At 36.2% G+C, this 18,257-nt stretch overlaps 1 protein-coding gene across 1 annotated transcript in view; it reads right to left on the bottom strand.

Moving 5' to 3' along the window:
* Positions 1 to 16,889, bottom strand: part of LOC150096259 (uncharacterized) — a 185,836-nt gene extending 168,947 nt beyond the window's left edge. The window contains exon 1 of the mRNA XM_090409014.1: positions 16,651 to 16,889. Within this exon, the coding sequence (XP_090265140.1) occupies positions 16,651 to 16,889 (239 nt within the window). The remainder of the gene's footprint in view (positions 1 to 16,650) is intronic.
* Positions 16,890 to 18,257: the final 1,368 nt, after the last annotated feature.

The following is an 18,257-nucleotide window of genomic DNA, read 5'->3' as shown; positions in this document are numbered from 1 at the left end:
GTGATCATGCAGTAATTCAATTACGCATTGCAATTCTCTCATCTTCCTATAATCAGTATTCATAAAAAAAAAATTTTATCATTTCCTTTGGCCTGCTCAACCAATTTCCTCTTAATTTGATTGTCTGTCCTCCATGTCAAGCTGGTAACCCTTCTCACTTGTACTTAGTACTCGTGAGTTTTTTTTTTTTTTGTAACTATCCTACTCATGCTGGGTATACGCACTATCAAACTAGTGTGCATACCCAGGATGAGTAGGATAGTTTCCCTCAAACACTCTTGGACCATTTTTCATGCACTGCTTCAAGAAGTCTTGGTTTGTTAAAATTACTAGCTCTGTAGTTTAACAAACACCCCTTCTTACCTAAAACTTCTCTATGTTCTGCCACTTACCATACCAACTAATCTACACTTGTGCTAATTCGCCAATGAAATGCATCTATATTTTTCTTTGCAGCCCCTGGCTATAGCAGCAAATGACTATATATTTTGTTCTGTTGTTCACAATTCATCTACTATAGTAAGCAATATTCCCCCTCTTGCACCACCATCCCTTTTCTCTTTGAAAATACAATACCACTCATATTCTAATATGTGAATAGTGGAGCAGAAATCCAGGTGACTAGTTGGGTGCTGCAAGGCTCTATACTTTTTTATTGCCTTTACTATTTAATCTGTTCATTAATGATACAGGCAATTTCAATGTGGCAAAGTGTAAGGTTAATATTATTATTATTATTCCTGACACCTTGGAGGTGTCAGGAATAATAATAATAATATTAACCAAGATGGTAAAGACTCATTGCAGGAGGACACCTACAACTGTCTCAACCACTACACCGAACCTCTACTAAGAATCATCTCCATCAACGCCATCTACCACCCACCTCCGCCACCACTACAACTAGTATTCTATGTCTGTAAATTGTGTGTGTTCTGAAGGGCCGATTTGTCTGTATGCGGGATGAAAAACCCGAGTTTCTGGGAGAAAAAAACCCTGCTACCTCCGTATGAGATCGGCTAACTCACCTTTGATTGAAAATCGTCCAGATAAAGATTCCTCCCGTCGCAACGAGAATCGAACTTAGGCCTATTCCTATCGAAGGGCGCAATGTACCATCGTTCTTCCAATTGCGTTACGGAGGCGCTTAAGATGATATACTTTGAGGTACCGTCGTTCTTTCAATTGCGCTATGGAGGCACTTGAGATGATATACTTTGAGATTATATATTACACTGATGCAACTGAAATACACTGGTTTCCATAAATTAAGGAACAAAGAGAAAAATCATGATAACACAAAAACTGTATGATGAATTTTTATGCAATTCTGTTCATTTGTTTAATTCTGTGAAAAGTGGTATGATATGGGATTTGAAAGAAACACCCACAAGAATTGTAAATAAATAGTTTAATGCAGTAACAAATGAGTGCATGAAGACAATGGTAAAAAAAAAAAAAGGAGTCAAAATGAGATTGTCAAAGTACTTCAAGAAGGAATTTGGTCACTCCTCACAGCAACACAGCACTTGCAACAATGTTTCATACTATTCATAATGGTGTCAAAGAGCTCATTTGTAACAACCACCATTGCTCCTACAAAACTCTTCTAAGTATCTCAAGATTTTCAGAAGGGGAATGAGAGCAGCAACATGTCTACCTAAAGCAGTTATGGCAAACCTATGACACGTGTGTCAGCACTGACACACTTGGGGGGTTTCAGGTGACACACCTTGGATGTTGAAAAATATTGGTATTCTGATGAAAAAACTGCGATAAATCATGTAAGATTGTTCTCAGTTAAGGCGAAGGTAGGTTTGTTCATTGAAAGAACTTTCTACCAGTAGTCAGCAACAGAAAAGTCATTAAATGATGTAATGTAAGTTTGTAATTTCAGTTTATTAAATTAATTGTATAATATGAATTCATAGATTTTATATCAATGTCCTATTAAATAAATAGCCTAATATGATATGTACAAGTCACCACCTATGATTATGTAGTTACATTTATAATGCATGTATACATCAACGTCAATATTTAAAAAAAAAAAAAAAATTGACACACCTGGGTAAAAAGGTTCACCATTACTGACCTAGAGCATACCAGACATGATTGATATGACTAAGGTCAAGAGAACTGGCTGGCCAGTCTGCATGTACCATAGTCTCTTAATATTATTATACCGGCACCATAGAGTCTGAAGACTCATCAAGGGGAAACTCAATCTATCCACACAATTTATCATACCTCTCCTTGAACCTATTAACAGACAAAGCACTCACGATTGACTCTGGCAACCCATTCCACTCATTCACAACTCTCCAAGCAAAAAATCTAGACCTCACACCATTATTAACCACATCTTTATTCAACTTCCAGGGATGACCCATGTTCTGGTCCCTCTAGTCAAGTGCTGAAATATTCCCCTACATCTATTCTATAAAACCCTTAAAGCAACTTAAATGTTTCTATCATATCCCCTCGTTTTTTTCCTATCAACCAACTTGTACAATCCACACACCTTCAATCTATCCTCATTGGGAACATTCCACAAGCCACTGACTGTCTTGGTCACTCGCCTCTGAATCCTCTCCACTGCTTCCTCATCCCCAAGAAACCCATGAGATGAGAGCTTGGTCCACCTTTGCTATGAGTTGCCAACAGATTCACCACCTTGCCTCAGTCCTTAAGATATTTTCAGGCGCAAACTTCGTTTGCTCACACTTAGATAGAGGATTAAACTACATTTATTATAGTCTAACCAAGTGCAAAAAAAAAATGTGATATATAGCTTGTAATCTATTTATCCTAAAATGTATAAATTAACATTTCTCACATTAAACTGACACCCATTAACTTTTGTCCATACTCACAGCCTATTTAAATCATAATGCAAGCTCTCCACATCCCCTTATTAACTATTACTCTACCTAATTTTGCATCATCGACAAACAACTGAATATTTCCTTTCATGTTATTCCTATATCATTTATGTGCAAATTAAATAGCAATGGTCCCAGCACTGAACCTTGTGACACACCACTAATCACCTGTTTTTGCCTCGATTCTGCCCCTCCATATACCACTTTTTTGTTATCTGTCCAGCAGCCACCCTCCTATCCACTTAACCAGTGCCATGTCCATTCCCATTTGTTTTAATTTGCATAACAGAGTTCCATGTGATATTTTGTCAAATGCCTTTGCAAAATCATCATAAAGCCATTTCCTTTATTGAACTCAGCTGTTACTCTATTATAAAAAGTTAGTAAATTACTAGGGGATGAATGATCTTTCACAAAGCCATGTTGATCCTCATACAATATCATATTTTTATCTACCCATGCTGAAATTCTCTTTTTTACCAATTTTTCTAGTACTTTTACTACCACGCCTGAGATGATGGTCTGTAATTTGTTACTGTAGTCTTAGAATCTCCCTTATGCAAAGGAATTATTTTATCCTTTTTCCACTCCCTTGGAACTCTACCAGAGCTGAGACTTAAATTAAAGAGCCTAGTCAAAGGCATTACCAGTTCCCTTGCATATTCTTACAAAACCCCAGCTGATATTCCATCTAATCCCATGGCTGTATTTACACTGAGATTCTGCAATATCCTAAGAACCTGCCTCTGTTTCCACATTAGTTTCTGTCACATAGATTAAAGCAGTAACCTCACTAAGATGATATATCCTTATATATCATCTTAAAGTGGTCACTCAGTAACGTAACAACTATTTTATCCGCTTCTGTCTCCTCGTGACCATCATCACTCATTAAGGTTAATCTTCCATAGTCATTCTTCCTCTTGCTTGTCACATAACCAGAACTGGCGCTAGGGTCTTTGCCGCCCACATGCAATGTCTATCTAAGCGCCCCTGTAACGATCTAGGCGTGTGTGGTTCTTTTACGATAATAAAAATTTAAATTACTTGAAACTTCTTAAACAAATTTTGACAGAACAGCCACACGTCGGTTCGCTAAATGTAATGAACCGGGGGTGTTGACTAGGCAGGATAATCATTAAAAACTCGAATAATCAAAAAATTCTCAAAATGTTAAAGCAAATTTTGATAAAAGCCACTTCACTTTAATCATTGAATATAACAATACAGGGATTATAGTCTTCTCACCGACCCAAATCGCTAACAAAATTAAAATGAATTTTAATTAAAGTTAAAATTTATTTGAACTAAAGTTTAAAAAATTCTTGCATTTTACAAGTTACTAAATTCTTAGTAACTTATAAAAATTATTAAAAAATTTTTACAAGTGGAACTATCTTTTAGGAAAATAAAAGAAACTCAAGATAAATGAAAAAATGAGTAAAGAATTCAGAAATAATTAGAACATTTAATATAAGTATTTAAAAAATAACATCTTTACAGAATAACAGAAAATAAATTAAATTACATAAATATAATTGAAATTTAAAAAAAAAAAATTTAGGGTTTTTGATTTCATATTCACAAAATTAGAAACAATGGTCTTAACATCTAATTCCGCACATATATCATTTTCAATAGCTATTAACGCCAAACTAACAAGCCTTGTTTGTGACATACTTGTTCTTAAGTAGGTTTTAATCCATTTCAACTTAGAAAAGGAACGTTCACTGCTCGCTACACTACCAGGTAAGGTTAATAGTATTCTTAAAGCAATTGAAAAGTTAAGGAAAGATAAATTATTGGATACAATAAACTTAAGAATATTTGAATATTTAAATTATCCTTCCGAAAAATATCCTGGAAAGCACATAACTCGTCATATAGTTCTACTGCATTTACGTCTTTATTGTCGCCGTCCTTCAAGAGAATCTCTAAATCTTCACAATTTTTTTGTAAATCTTCGTTATTAATTTGTAGTAATCTATATGTTACCGCTAAAGTGCAGAAATCAGTTATTCTGCAGATTATCTAGGTATTGTGCAGATTAACTACAGTGATCCGTTAATGTGCGGAAAATTGTTTCATTTCTCAAATTACCTAGGTAATCTGCACATTACCTACTAGGCACTCGTTAAAGTGAAAATAAGATCTTTGCTGGAACAACAACAACGTTTCTGTATGTTTAAATTAAGATAATGTTATTTATTTATTTTTTGATATCTAAAGAATCAAGTTAATACAATCAACAAATTAGTTGATAGAATCAATCAATTGGTTTAAAATGTTATTACAATTAAGAAAAAAACATATGATAAAATTATGTTTACTTATTAACAAACCAAACTAAAAGTGGAGGGAGAGGGGGGAAGGAGTAGGGAAAGGAAATGAGAGAAACAAACTTTTGAACTTTAACGATACGGAAGCCGTTAATGTGCACATTACCTAGGTAAAATGCAGAAAACTCTTGATTCCGCACGTTAACGGAGCAAATCAGTTAATCTGCAGATTAGCTAGGTAATGTGCACATTAATGGTTTTCGCACTTTAGCGGTAACATATATAAGAAATTGAAATTATCATAATATGTTTTTAGTTGTTCAAAACGTTCTATTAACAAAGACATTGCAATGTCTAGAAGTGTATAAAACACATTCACTCTAAATTTATCTTCTGGCGATTGTGGCATTTCGTCATGATGCTCGTAGTCAAATTGTCGTCTCTTCTTTCGTCATCGAACTTCCCTACCAGTTTTAAATTCTTGTTCTCCATCCACCTCTTCACTCAGTTATTTTACCGTTTTTAGAGCTTCTTTAAAATTTGTATCTAAATTTGTATCTAAGTTTTCGATAGATTCTAAAACAAGTGTAATGTTCATTTTTTTGTCTTGAAGCATTTTACTCACAGGGTTTATTCTGTTAAGTAAATCATGCCAAGTTATAAGAGAGTAAATAAATTTGTAGTCCTTTATTTTAGCACATAATGTTTGTGCTTCATGCTGAGTTTCTTTATTCAAATTTTCATTATTTAAAATTTCAGAAAGTGCATCATAAATTTCTCCTAACTGATATCGTAGAGGGCGGATTGCATTAATTTTACTTTCCCATTGCGTTTCTGATGGCTGTTTCAATGTTAAATTTTTTATGAACTTTAAAAGGATTGCCCAACGTTTATAAGAGAATGAAAAGAAATTCTATATTTCTTGAATAATTGCAAAGAAACTAATTGTATCTGCATTCACTTTGGCTGCATCGTTAATGATTAAATTTAGAGTATAAGCAGCACATGGCACGTAAAAAGTTCGAGGATTTTTGTTCAAAAGCAAATTTTGGAGCCCATATTTTTCCCATTCATATTTGCCCCATTGTCATACCCTTGACCTCGCATGTCTTCAATGGGAATGTTCCATATTTCCAGCTGTTCCATTATTGTGGCACATAAACCACGTCTGTGGAATCTGATATATCTACAAAACCTAACACGTTTTCCCTGATCTCGACAATTCCATTGTCATGGGAAACAAAGAGAATAATAATGGTCATTTGTTCTGTTTTACTTGCATCACGTGTGCAGTCTAAAATTATGGAATAATACTTAGATTTTCGAATTGATAATAAAATTGTATCCCTGATTGCGTTACTTAAAGTTTCCAATATTTCATTTTGACTGTCTTTACTCAAATAGTGTACTCTATTGTTTCGTTGTAGGGCCCTTTCAACATGATTTCCCACAACGGGATCAAACTTCGCAAAGTTCGACTAATTTTAAAAAATTGTCATTATTCCTTTCATATAATTTATCAGATGATCCGCGAAAAACTAAATTTTGGCTGCCAAGGAATTTTATAATTTCAATCAAGCGTTCTAAAACACTCGTCCAATGTCTCTTTTCCATTTCATACATGCTTTGAGTCTGGCAATCAATAGTAGTTTTGTTTTTAAAATTTTTTATCAAGTTCCTTCCATTTCAAGAAATTTTTCATGTGAGTCAAGCTAGTCTCATGTCTATGCAAAGTTGTACTTACATTTCTCCAATCATTATAACCTTCTACAAGCCTACTTGAATCAATAGGTGCAAAAGGTTTGCAACAAAAGCAAAAAACAGAATTTAAAGTTTCGGAGTAAATGAGTGATGTTCTTTGCACGAGCTCCCCGTTTTCCATTTTTCTAATATAATATGTGTCACCAAATTTACAACCATATGTATCTCTGGGATATATTATATTTTTTTTTTTGAAAAGGCCCCATTTCAATTAAAACAACTCGTAATTTTTCATCAAGATTTCCTCATTCGCCTGGATCCTCTAAATTTACAGAGACTAACAATGTTAGTTTCGTGGTCAACTACAACTAAATCTTCTAACTGTTTTTTAACTTAAATAATGCGTCTTGTTATCTTGTTCAATAGTTGCAATAGTACTTTCATGCAAACTGGATGATGTGCACGGTTCTTCAACTCTGATTTCTGATGTATCGAGTTGGTTACAATCTGCATCAGAATATTTTTATATGTTAACAAATTTATTAAGAGCCCCAGTTTGTTTCTTAACATCTGCTTCTTTCGCAGCATGATGCTTACGATTTTGTGTACCAGATAACTTTTTTTAAATTTTTGATTCCATTCCTATTTTATACTCACAAGAAATTATTACACAACATGACACAGAGACGAAATAATAGTCGCACTGCGCTACTGTCAGTAGCCTACTGAGATGCGTACCATATGACTGGTTAACTGGCAACAAATGATTTGTATAAAAATTCGTTTCTGCACATAAAAACCGTTCACCGTTTCACTTTAGATAGACTGCAGTAGACACAACAATCTGCAGACAAGCATTTAGCCTGCTCTCGCTGCAAAATTGTAAACAGCCAGCTGATCAAAGAGGCAGCAATATACTGTTGTAATGTTTTTTGCTTATTATATTGTACAACTTTGTATTTTATTATTCAATCTTTTTCTACCTAAACCTCCTTCTATATTAACCTTATCGGCTGCTCTATTTATGTTGTATTGCTTTCTTCTCAAATACAACTACTTTAACCTTTTACTATATCTCCTTGATACACTCTATCAGGTAACACGTGGTACCTCTGAGGGACAATGGAATTTCAGAGGCAGTACCAGAGTATCAGAGTGTCTGAGATTAACCCTCTTAAAACGCTAAGAAATTTATTTGTTTCGCTGCGCCACTTAGCGCTATTAGATTAATTAATATTAACAACCAAGAGGTATTCTCAGGACAGTACTTAGTGATACCTTTCAACCCTGCAGATGTGGCCAAAATATACCCCTTTCAAATATCTCTTTTAATATCCAGCATAGGTTCGCATTAATATTTTTATAAGCGGTGCATCGGATTCCAGAAATCACAGAGTCTTTGTTAGAATCAAAAGCAAGGTTTATTATACTCAAAGGTTGATACACATAAGAACACTAAAATAAATCCCATCTTAAGGGAGTTTCAGACAAGGTATATAAAATTCAAGCACTACTGTTACACATATAAATTAATATACAGTAGCTTCCTAAAGTATGAACTATATTAACCTTCACTTAATGCGTTATTCATGTACTATTTTCACAATCAATCTAAGGCTCCGTAGCTCTGTCAGACTACACAAGATCAAGATAACATTCATATCTTTCACAATCTCTTAATGTTATGCCAATTCTTTACTCTAAACATATCTTTAATTTCACTTAATATAATGGCAAACTTAAACACAGCGACAGATAATAAACATAACTTCAATATCCGTCTTAAGCCCTAGCAATATAATCTTATCCAATATCATTAATGTTCCTTTTCTGTAACATGTTAACTTGGCACATATTCAGTTACACACAAATAAAGTTTACTTATCTTCGCCTTTGGTTCTTTAGAGCTCCAGCGGTTCACAGGAAACTGGCCTTCTGTGGACTAGCCAGACTTCGTTCCTTCCACGGAGAACACGGCCGCCAAGACCATAGCTGCCTATTTGGAGTCGTCCGACATCAAGGCACCTTCCGACATCGAGGAGACTCGCGCCCCACCGCTACCACACGGAAAACGAACACCAGGAAATCCAGGGAGAAAAAGCCTTGTTTCAGGGTCGCATGACCCTTATATTTCCCTCCTATTCCTCGGTGTTTCTTGCCCCTTTCGGTGTCCAGCGAACTACTACGTCATAGCGTCCATTGTCTGCCCTGCTTGTTGCACGTACGCGGACGTGCGAGTCGCTCCATCGCGTTACGACCTTTGGACTTGACCCCCCCTCCCCCAACTGTTGGATTTGTGCTTACATTTTATAATTCTTTCACACAGGTTAATTTCTAAAGCTCTGGTAATGCTTTACATTTTCATACTAAATTAAACACGTTCGCGAATGGCACAAAATACATAATTAATCTTTTCGTAACAGAACATACTTGATTTATATATACATAATACTTCTTCTACACTTAGAGGCAATTTACTGTGTTTATCTCATTATTTTGTTTGGAAAAGCATGTTAGACTGTGATAAGATAGGAATACTTAATTATCCACTCTATCACAATCTAACAATACAATATTTTTAATTTTTATTCGGTATATCCGGTTTTATTTATTTTAATATTGATCATTCTAAGAATTTTTTGTTTTTATGATAAAAATTTTGTTTCTTAAAAATGAACTTATGAATCGTGCCCCCTTCATAACGGCGCTCGCATGCCCACTTCCGCCGACCCTGCACATAACAAACGAACTCTTTGCGATTTCCTTTGACCTGTTCGGCTAGATTATTCTCATAACATGATTTTGCCTTCCTTGCCATGCTGTTCATCTTCCTTGCCTGAGCTTTGTAATGTTCATGAGTTTGCTGGTCACCTTTCTCTTTATATACCCTCCACAGTATTTTCTTCTTCTGCAGCTCATGCTTAATAATATTACTCATCCATCTAACTCTTACCCAATTAACCCTCCTTACCCTAGGCATACAATTTAATAATGCTTCCTCTAGATCAGGGGTTCTCAACCTTTTCCGTGGCATACCACTATATTTAATTCAAGATATTAGATGTACCAGTAAGGCAGTGGCTCATTTACCACCAGTGGTAAGTGTACCACAGGTTGAGAATCCCTACTCTAGATGATTCTTAACCCATGCACTACTAACATCCTTATCCTGCAGTGTGTTTTTTGCAATGGTACAGATTTAAGTTTCTTCCTAAGCATGTCATAATCAACTGCCTTGTAGTTCCACAAACAGCCCTTCTTGATAGAATATTCCTGATGCTTTACAATCTCCTAAGTCAATACTGCATGCTCACATATACTAGATTTTATGAGCACCAGGTTATGATAATCCTTGAGTATAATAAGATAGTAAATTTGTATAGGTTAGAAAACAATTCTGAGATCATATTTATTTAAAAGATGCTTAAACTTTATTTAAAACATGTTGCAAATGCAATTTCTGAGGGTTATTATATTCACTGCTAATGAACTTTTTTTTCTATATCTGCTGTCTTTTATTCCCTGTAGAGAGCAGGCGAAGCCATTTTAGCCCTATCTAACTTTTGGAGATTGAGGAGGTAATTCAATCTTCACTGAAAGAGATATCTGGTCAAAAACTATCACTAATTATAAGCACCATTTGGTGAAAAGAGGCAAACAAGTGTTGTCATCGCATGATCTTTAACAGCATATGTTACTGAATGAAATAGTATGGATCCTATGGTTGACTTCCTTGAGTTCACTGGACAAAATTCAGTTTCTAGGAGAGGAAACTTGATTGTCCATACCAGAGATAGACTACCTTGGAACCAGTTGAAGAAAGGCTTGGAAAAAATTTCTCTAGTCAGCAACTAAATTGAACTTAGAACGAGCTTTCTTCAAGTGACCTAGCTACACATGCCTCTGTCTTCTATGTAAAATAAGTAAATTTTTAGTGCATCATTTGAGAAATGAAGAGTTCTGTTAACTATGGTTTTTGATTTTTTAATTTATTTTAAACTATGATCACAGTAGTGAAATTTTTATGATGCACTACTGTGACCATACTGCTAAATATTTAGCAGTATGATTCACTTTCCAATAAACTGAAGTGGTGAAAAAAGCAGGTTTCTTGCAATATATCCAGGACCGTAGATATTTTCATTATTAAAAAGTTTTTTTTTTATATTCAGAATTAATGTGAACTGTAGATGGATTGCATTTAGAGTACTGCTTAGAGCAGAAGGTATTGAACATCACTGTATGAAATCTAGGACTTAAACATTAAAGCAAATGAATTTATAGTATAGTATATATACAAACAAAAATCAGTAAAGAAATTTCGACATGAAGAGTTACCATAACCCAGTTACTATCAAGATACCAACAACAAAGACCCAGATTTGAATTTTGTGTGAATCCCACACATTAAAGACTATACACCAGTCTATTGAACAATATAGTAATACTGAGTGAACTAAGATGTAGATAATCTGGAAATGCATGCTAGAGAACAAACATAGAATTTTTTAAGTCACTTCAGATCTCTAATAAGCAAAGTGGTCTCGCACTGGACAATGAAATTCATCTTCCACCTAAAGACATTCACAAACATGAATGTTTGTGAATGTGATATTCAAGTCTAGAACTTACTGGTTTAAGAGGCAGAGACAACAGTCAATTCTGTGAGTTGAAAAGCCAAGAATACAGTAACTTATTTGATACACAGTATTGTACTGGCAGGATAACATATATGGCATGGCTTAAAAGCAGTTTAGTGTATAAGAAACGACACTGCAAGTGCTATCAAGAGAAGATCAAAACATATTAAGGATACATCTCGAAGGACAGAAAATGGGATAAATGAAAGAGAATATAAAAGAAACTAACTTCCACTTTTCTAAAAGAAATGACTTTTACTAATATGAGTGGTGAAGTTGATAAGATTCTTTGACAGAATAGCTGTGAAACTGAGACTACGTCAAAAATTATCATAATATCATTTAATAAAATTCATCCGATATATGGGGGGGGGTGAAAAGTTCTGATAAACACATAGAACATGGTTCTACTTAAATTCCTTCATTAGTGATTATCACAACTTTCCAGCACACCCTACTATTCTTAAAGAATATCACATACTGTATTTGATACGAGAGTTTGACAAAATCGTACAAACCTGGTGCGAACGTTAAGGATGTAAGCGAATCAATTAGAATGCAAAAGCAGAGGGTGAAAGAAATAATAGTAGTAGTAGGAATGATTTGAAAGAAGACAAAATGGCTATGAGAGAGGATTTGAAGGAATTACTTGAGGTAGCAAAAGAGAAGAGTGAGAGAGTTAGGATGGTGAGTGTTGCTGCGGTATGGCAGTGAAGAGTAGTATAGGAGGAGGTCCAAAATTGTTAATGATTTTATGCGCGGATTATGCAGGAGGAGTAGTGTGGAATTTGTGGATGTGTGGAGCGAGTTCGATAGGTTTACATTTAAATGGATTTAGTGTACGGAGACTTGAAAAACTGTTGTTGAATGAAGTGGATATGCAGAATCAGGGAAAACTACTGTTACTAAGGGGGGGGGGGGGGAAGTAGATATGCAGACTTTCGGGAGACAGAGTGTAAGAATGTGCGTAACATGCCCGAGCGAGTATGAAGGACAACAAATCAGAATGGGATAGTTAGTATAAGGCATCCAAATAGGGATGGGACAAATGGGATTCTGCAATTCATGTATACTAATGCCAGAAGTATTAGGAACAAGAAGGAAGAATTTTTGGCCTTGGTTGGCACTTCCAGGCCACAGGTTATTGGCATTAGTGAAACATGGCTGACAGAAGATGATCCTTTCTTTTAGTGTTACACGGTGATCAGCATTCATTTTTGAAATTATGGATCACATTGTGGATCATATCACATCAAAACATGGTATGAACGTAAATTTAAGGAAGCTTGTGAGATCATTATCAACCACCCCAATCTAAACAATAATGATGGTCTAAAAATCCCATACATATGGAAAGCATATATTCATCCCACTAATTCTTCCTCTGTAAGAACTATAAACAGGACTCTAGAAAATCCAGGATCCTAAATCTAAAATAACAATTTTAACACTGAAAAATAGGACATCACTGTTAAGAAAAAATTCTATAAGAAAGTTTATTCATGTTGTAATTTATAAATAATTTATTTTATTTTTATTTTTTTTAAATCAAAAATAACAATTGTAATAATAGAAATAGGACATCATTGTTACTGGAAGGAAAACCATCTGTAAACAAGAATGTTTATTCATGTAATCAAAAATTAAATTAGCCTTGATGTAAATATTTTTTTTTTTTTTTCACTAGAGGTCATGCCAGTGAGTAGCATGTGATCAAATCATTTTCTCTAGCTTACGGTTTGAAATGTAATGCAGATTGTCTTGTATATTTATGTATGCTCCAGATGATGATCTTGATATGAAGATCGAAACGTCGGGATAATAAAAAGACAGAAGGTGATATAGCTAGTGGGATTGAATGTGAGGGGTATCTTGTGTCCAGGAGTGACAAGGAAAATAAAATGGGGGGGAGGAGTGTTATTGATGATAGCTGATGAGCTGCAGCCAAGGAGAATAAAAGTGGAACTGCAGGATAGAGAAAAGAGCACATTTGGGCTATTTGGTGTGAGATTGAGACTAGCAAAACAAAATATACAGTTGGGTGCTGCTATAGACCAGGTGATGGAATAGATGGTGGAGATAGTATGCATAAGCAAATAGAAGAAATGAGTGGAAGGAGGGTAATTATTATGGGAGATTTCAACTATGGTAATATTGATTGGAAGGAGAAGAGGATACATGGGAGGAGGGAATTGGATTTTATGCGATTATTAAGGGATAACTAACTGCGACAGCATGTAATGAAAAATAATAGGGGTCAGAGAGTGCTTGACCTAGTAATTGCATCTGAGAATTTGGCTGTAACAAATATGACCACACTGCCACCAATTGGTGAGAATGATCATAAGGTCATGACTTGGCTGGTGGCTAAAGGTGTGGAATTTACAATTAAGACAGGGTACATGTGGAATTATCGGGCTAGTAAGTACGACAAGCTTAGGAGTAAGATTGGTTCAGTGCCATGGCATGTAAAACTGCAAGGGCTGGATGTTGATAGTGCATGGGAGGCAGTTAAGAAGTGTTTACAGGAGGCAATGGCTGATGGTATACCTAGATTCCGAATAATAAATCAAGTAGGGGTTAAATGGATGAATAACACCATTAAGCTTGAGCTGCAAAAAAGAAACAACTGTGGAGGGAATTTAAGAAGAAAGGTGACCGGCAGGCACATGAACAGTATAAAGCGCAGGCCAGAAGGGTAACGAGTGTGTTAAGAAAAGCAAAAGCAGATTATGAAAGAACATTGGCCATGCAGGCTAACGAGAATCCCAAACAGTTTTTTCGAATGTTGCAAGTAAAAGAAAAAATGTATACGGCAGAATGGTTTTAAAGAATGCCGATGGTAGGGAGGTAATCAAATCAGTTGATATAGTAGAATTACTGAGCGAGCACTTTGCAAGAGTATCATCCAGGTGGTGACATCGTAGGAATGAAAGAACCAACAGCTTATACGGGAATTGTCGTGAACGAAGTGGAGGTGAATAGTCTATTACAAAACCTCAATGTCAATACATCTGTGGGACTGGATGGTATACCAGCTCGTGTCGTTGTCATACGTGAAGCAGCTAAAGAATTGTCAGTGCCCTTGATCATTTTGTTTAATATGAGTCTCGGGTCTGGGTTAGTCCCAAGGGGATGGAAAGAGGGGAAAATAGTTCCACTGCATAAAGGAGGCTCCAAGACTGTTGTTGTAAATTACCGACTGATCAGCATATCAGGAATCGTTGTCAAGGTCTTGGAGAAAATAGTCAAGAGTAAAATACAGGATTGGATAGATGAAAATGGGATAGTCTATGGGGTGGGGGAGGGACAGCATGGTTTTATGAAGGGTAGATCATGCCTTAGTAACTTGCTCACGTTTTATAACACAGTGACGCTGAACTGGATAAGGGTAATGGGTTTACAGTGATTTTACTGGGCCTTGCTAAGGCCTTTGACAGGATACCATATGGAATTCTAATCAGTAAACTGCAGCATATGGAGATGGATGTAGGGTTGGTGAGATGGATAGGAGGGTGGCTGATGGAGAGATATCACAGAGCGGTTCATTCAGGAGTTAAGTCCAAAAGACGGCCTGTGACTAGTGGTGTGCCGCAGGGTTCTGTTCTTGCACCACTACTGTTCAATTTGTTCATTAACAATATAGAAAGGATCTGAGTGGAACTGTTAATTTGGTTGCTAATAATGCAAAGTTGGGTAGAGCAATAATGAGTGCACAGAATGTCAAAATTTTACAGGATGATTTGGATAGTTTGGAGGACTGGGCTAAGGAGAATGGAAGTCAATTTAATGTGGCAAAGTGTATGCATTTTGGGGTGAAAAGATTAGCAGCAGTATATCACATTGGTGGAACCATACTCCAGGAGATTGATGAGGCCAGGGATTTGGGAGTGTTGGTGGATAGGGAGTTGAACTTCAAGGGGCACATCACAAAAGTGGCTAACTCAGCTCATCAAATCACTTGGTTGCTGAAAAATACTTTAACAAGAAGAGACAAACAGGTTATTGTTCCTCTGTATCGAGCCTTGATAAAACCCCATCTAGACTACTGTGCCCAGATATGGGCGCTAGGGTTTCTTCTTTATGGGGAGGAGGTAGAGAGGATCCAGAGACGAGTGACCAAGATGATAGCAGTTCTATGGAATGAACCTTATGAGAACAGGTTGAAGATTTGTGGGTTGCAGAAATTGGTTCATAGGCAGAAAAGGGGTGATATGATTGAGACATTCAAATTACTGAAGGGTTTCTATAAGATTAATTCAGAGAATATTTTGCAGAACAGGACTGGTGGTGGGAGGACTAGGAGCGATCCATAGAAACTGGGCAAGAGTGTGGTTAGCAGGTGTTAGAGCTAGGTTTTTTACTTGGAGAGTGGTGAATGAGTGGAATAAGCTGCCAGAGTCTGTTGTGTGTGTGCCATGACTGTGAATGAGTTCAAGGCAAGGTATGATAGATACTGTGTGAGTGTCGAATAGTTGTTCTTGACATGATGTTAGGGCCTCCCTCGATGAGTCTATCGACTCCTTGGAGTTGCCCGTAATAATAATAATAATAATAATAGTATTACATCAACTGTCCTGGCATCAATACACATAACAATATGTTCCTAAACATAACAAATTACAACTGCAGTGAAGCAAGAGTCTTCATAAAGTAAAGGTAAATGTAATGGAGGCAGAAAAGTATTTCCACTATTCAACTGTAATAACTTCAGTGTATTTCGAAGACAATCGGTCATTTTCCTTTGATAATATAATTATTATCATCAACAAACCTGTATGGCATCGGGACTCACCGTGAGGTGTATAAGAGATGCCATTTAAAGTCAAAAGTTTCCAGTTGCATTTATTAAGCTCAAAAACCATTTGGAATATTAAACAACTGAAAACGGTACTATCAGAAAAAAATAGCTTAAAATATTAAAAGTTATGCAATTATGAAATAATTCTCCTATATATTGCCTAGGGCTGAAATGAAAACAAAATTCGAGGTATATTTCAAGATATCTACATTTATACAGCAAACTGATAAATGTAAAAATTTCAGTTTTATTTTTTTAACTTTCAATCGTACATCACAATATTTTCAAACATCAAAAAAAAAAAAAAACTAACTTTTTTGTGTTTAGTCAGAAAACCATCTTACCCTGCATTTTCCTCGTCATCATCACTTATCAAAGGATCATCTTCAACAGTAAGAGGCACGCGAATATCCATTGAAGCAGTCTCTAAATCAATACCTGTCCGTTGCTTCTCATTAGCAAAAATGTGATGTTCAAAAGTAGTGCTATCAGAGCTATCACCAAGATAATCTTGAAATACTATAGCTGAAGGTGGATTTGGCGACTCGGGACCATCCATCTTACCATGACCCAGAGCAGCCATGATACCATTAAATACTTAAGCGACCTCTTGTGAGTACAAGAGAACATTACATTTGAGAGGTATGTGACTGTGATGTGTAAAACTAAAATAATAATTTTATTTTATTTATTTATTCACTGCCGTGGTAACCGCGCGGTTAGCCTAGTGGCTTTGCGCTTCGCAACCATATGCCTGGGGAAGGAGTGTCCCAGGTTCGATTCCCGTTGTAGACGTGAGGAATTTGAGGATCTTCCTCAGGCATAGCCAAGTTAGCCGGTCTTGGGCGCGGTCAGTAGGGTTTTTTCCGCCAGTTTATCTGGCGTTTTTCATCCCGCAAACAGGCAAACCGGCCCCGTGAACATACGCCTCTACAGTCAAAAATATATCCCCCCCCCCAGCGGCAGAACAGGCGGCGGGTCGGTTGGGAGTAGTACTAACAAGAAGTCGCATCTAAAAGTAACACGCGGACCCTGCATAGGAAGCGGGAATAACGCGTAGAAGAAGAAGAAGAAGATTCACTGCCGTGGTTAATTCATTTCGCACTTCACCATTCCCTGAATGGCACAATTTACAAATAATCACCACTCTAATTTAATATAGTTATTACGTCATCATCAAATTCCTGACATGTACCCTCAAGAGGTGTACAGGATATGATAGTACTGCATGAAAAATTTACATCATTTCCTCCAAATCAGTCTATTACTTGTCAAGACTCCAATATTTTCATTATGAGATTTTATATTTCTATCGTCTAAGACACATTGTACCGTATCAATCCACCTATATCTTGGTCTTCCTCTGAGTCGTTTTCCTGCCAACCTGGCAGAGAACAATTGTTTTGCTAATCTTTCCTCGCCCATTCTGTTTAAGTGACCATACCACCTGAGATTAGCTCTGCAAACACACTAATGGATGCTCACAATGTCAAGTTTTTTCCTAATATCCTAGAAGCATTCCTAACCACCTCTGGCAATGCATTCCACCCATTCACAATCCTCCAAGCAAAAAATCTAGTCCTAACAGCCACAATCTTAGATCCAGTGATGGCCCCTCGTTCTCTCCCTTCCTGCACCGGTCATAAAAAAGTCATCAGTATCAATCCTATAAAAACTCTTTAATAATTTATATGCCTCTATCATACTCCTCTCAGCTAGTTTCTGGAGCCCACAGACCTTCAATTTCTCCTTGTAGGAAACATCCCACTGACCTGCAACAATCTTTGTAACACGCCTCTGAATCCTCCACACCATTTTCACATCACTTAGAAATCCAGATGACCAGATCTGTGCACAATAATCCAAATGTGGTATTATTAATGCCTTATAAAGTGGGACAATCACTTCCTTATCCCTTCTTGTCAGTGTATTCTTCAGCAACCATGTAATT

This window comes from Typopeltis vanoorti, chromosome 19 (genome assembly GCF_054136105.1).
Source record: "Typopeltis vanoorti isolate ZY-2024b chromosome 19, IOZ_Tvanoo_1.0, whole genome shotgun sequence".
Classification (NCBI taxonomy): Eukaryota; Metazoa; Arthropoda; class Arachnida; order Uropygi; family Thelyphonidae; genus Typopeltis; species Typopeltis vanoorti.
This window is presented reverse-complemented; position numbering and strand designations above follow the sequence as displayed.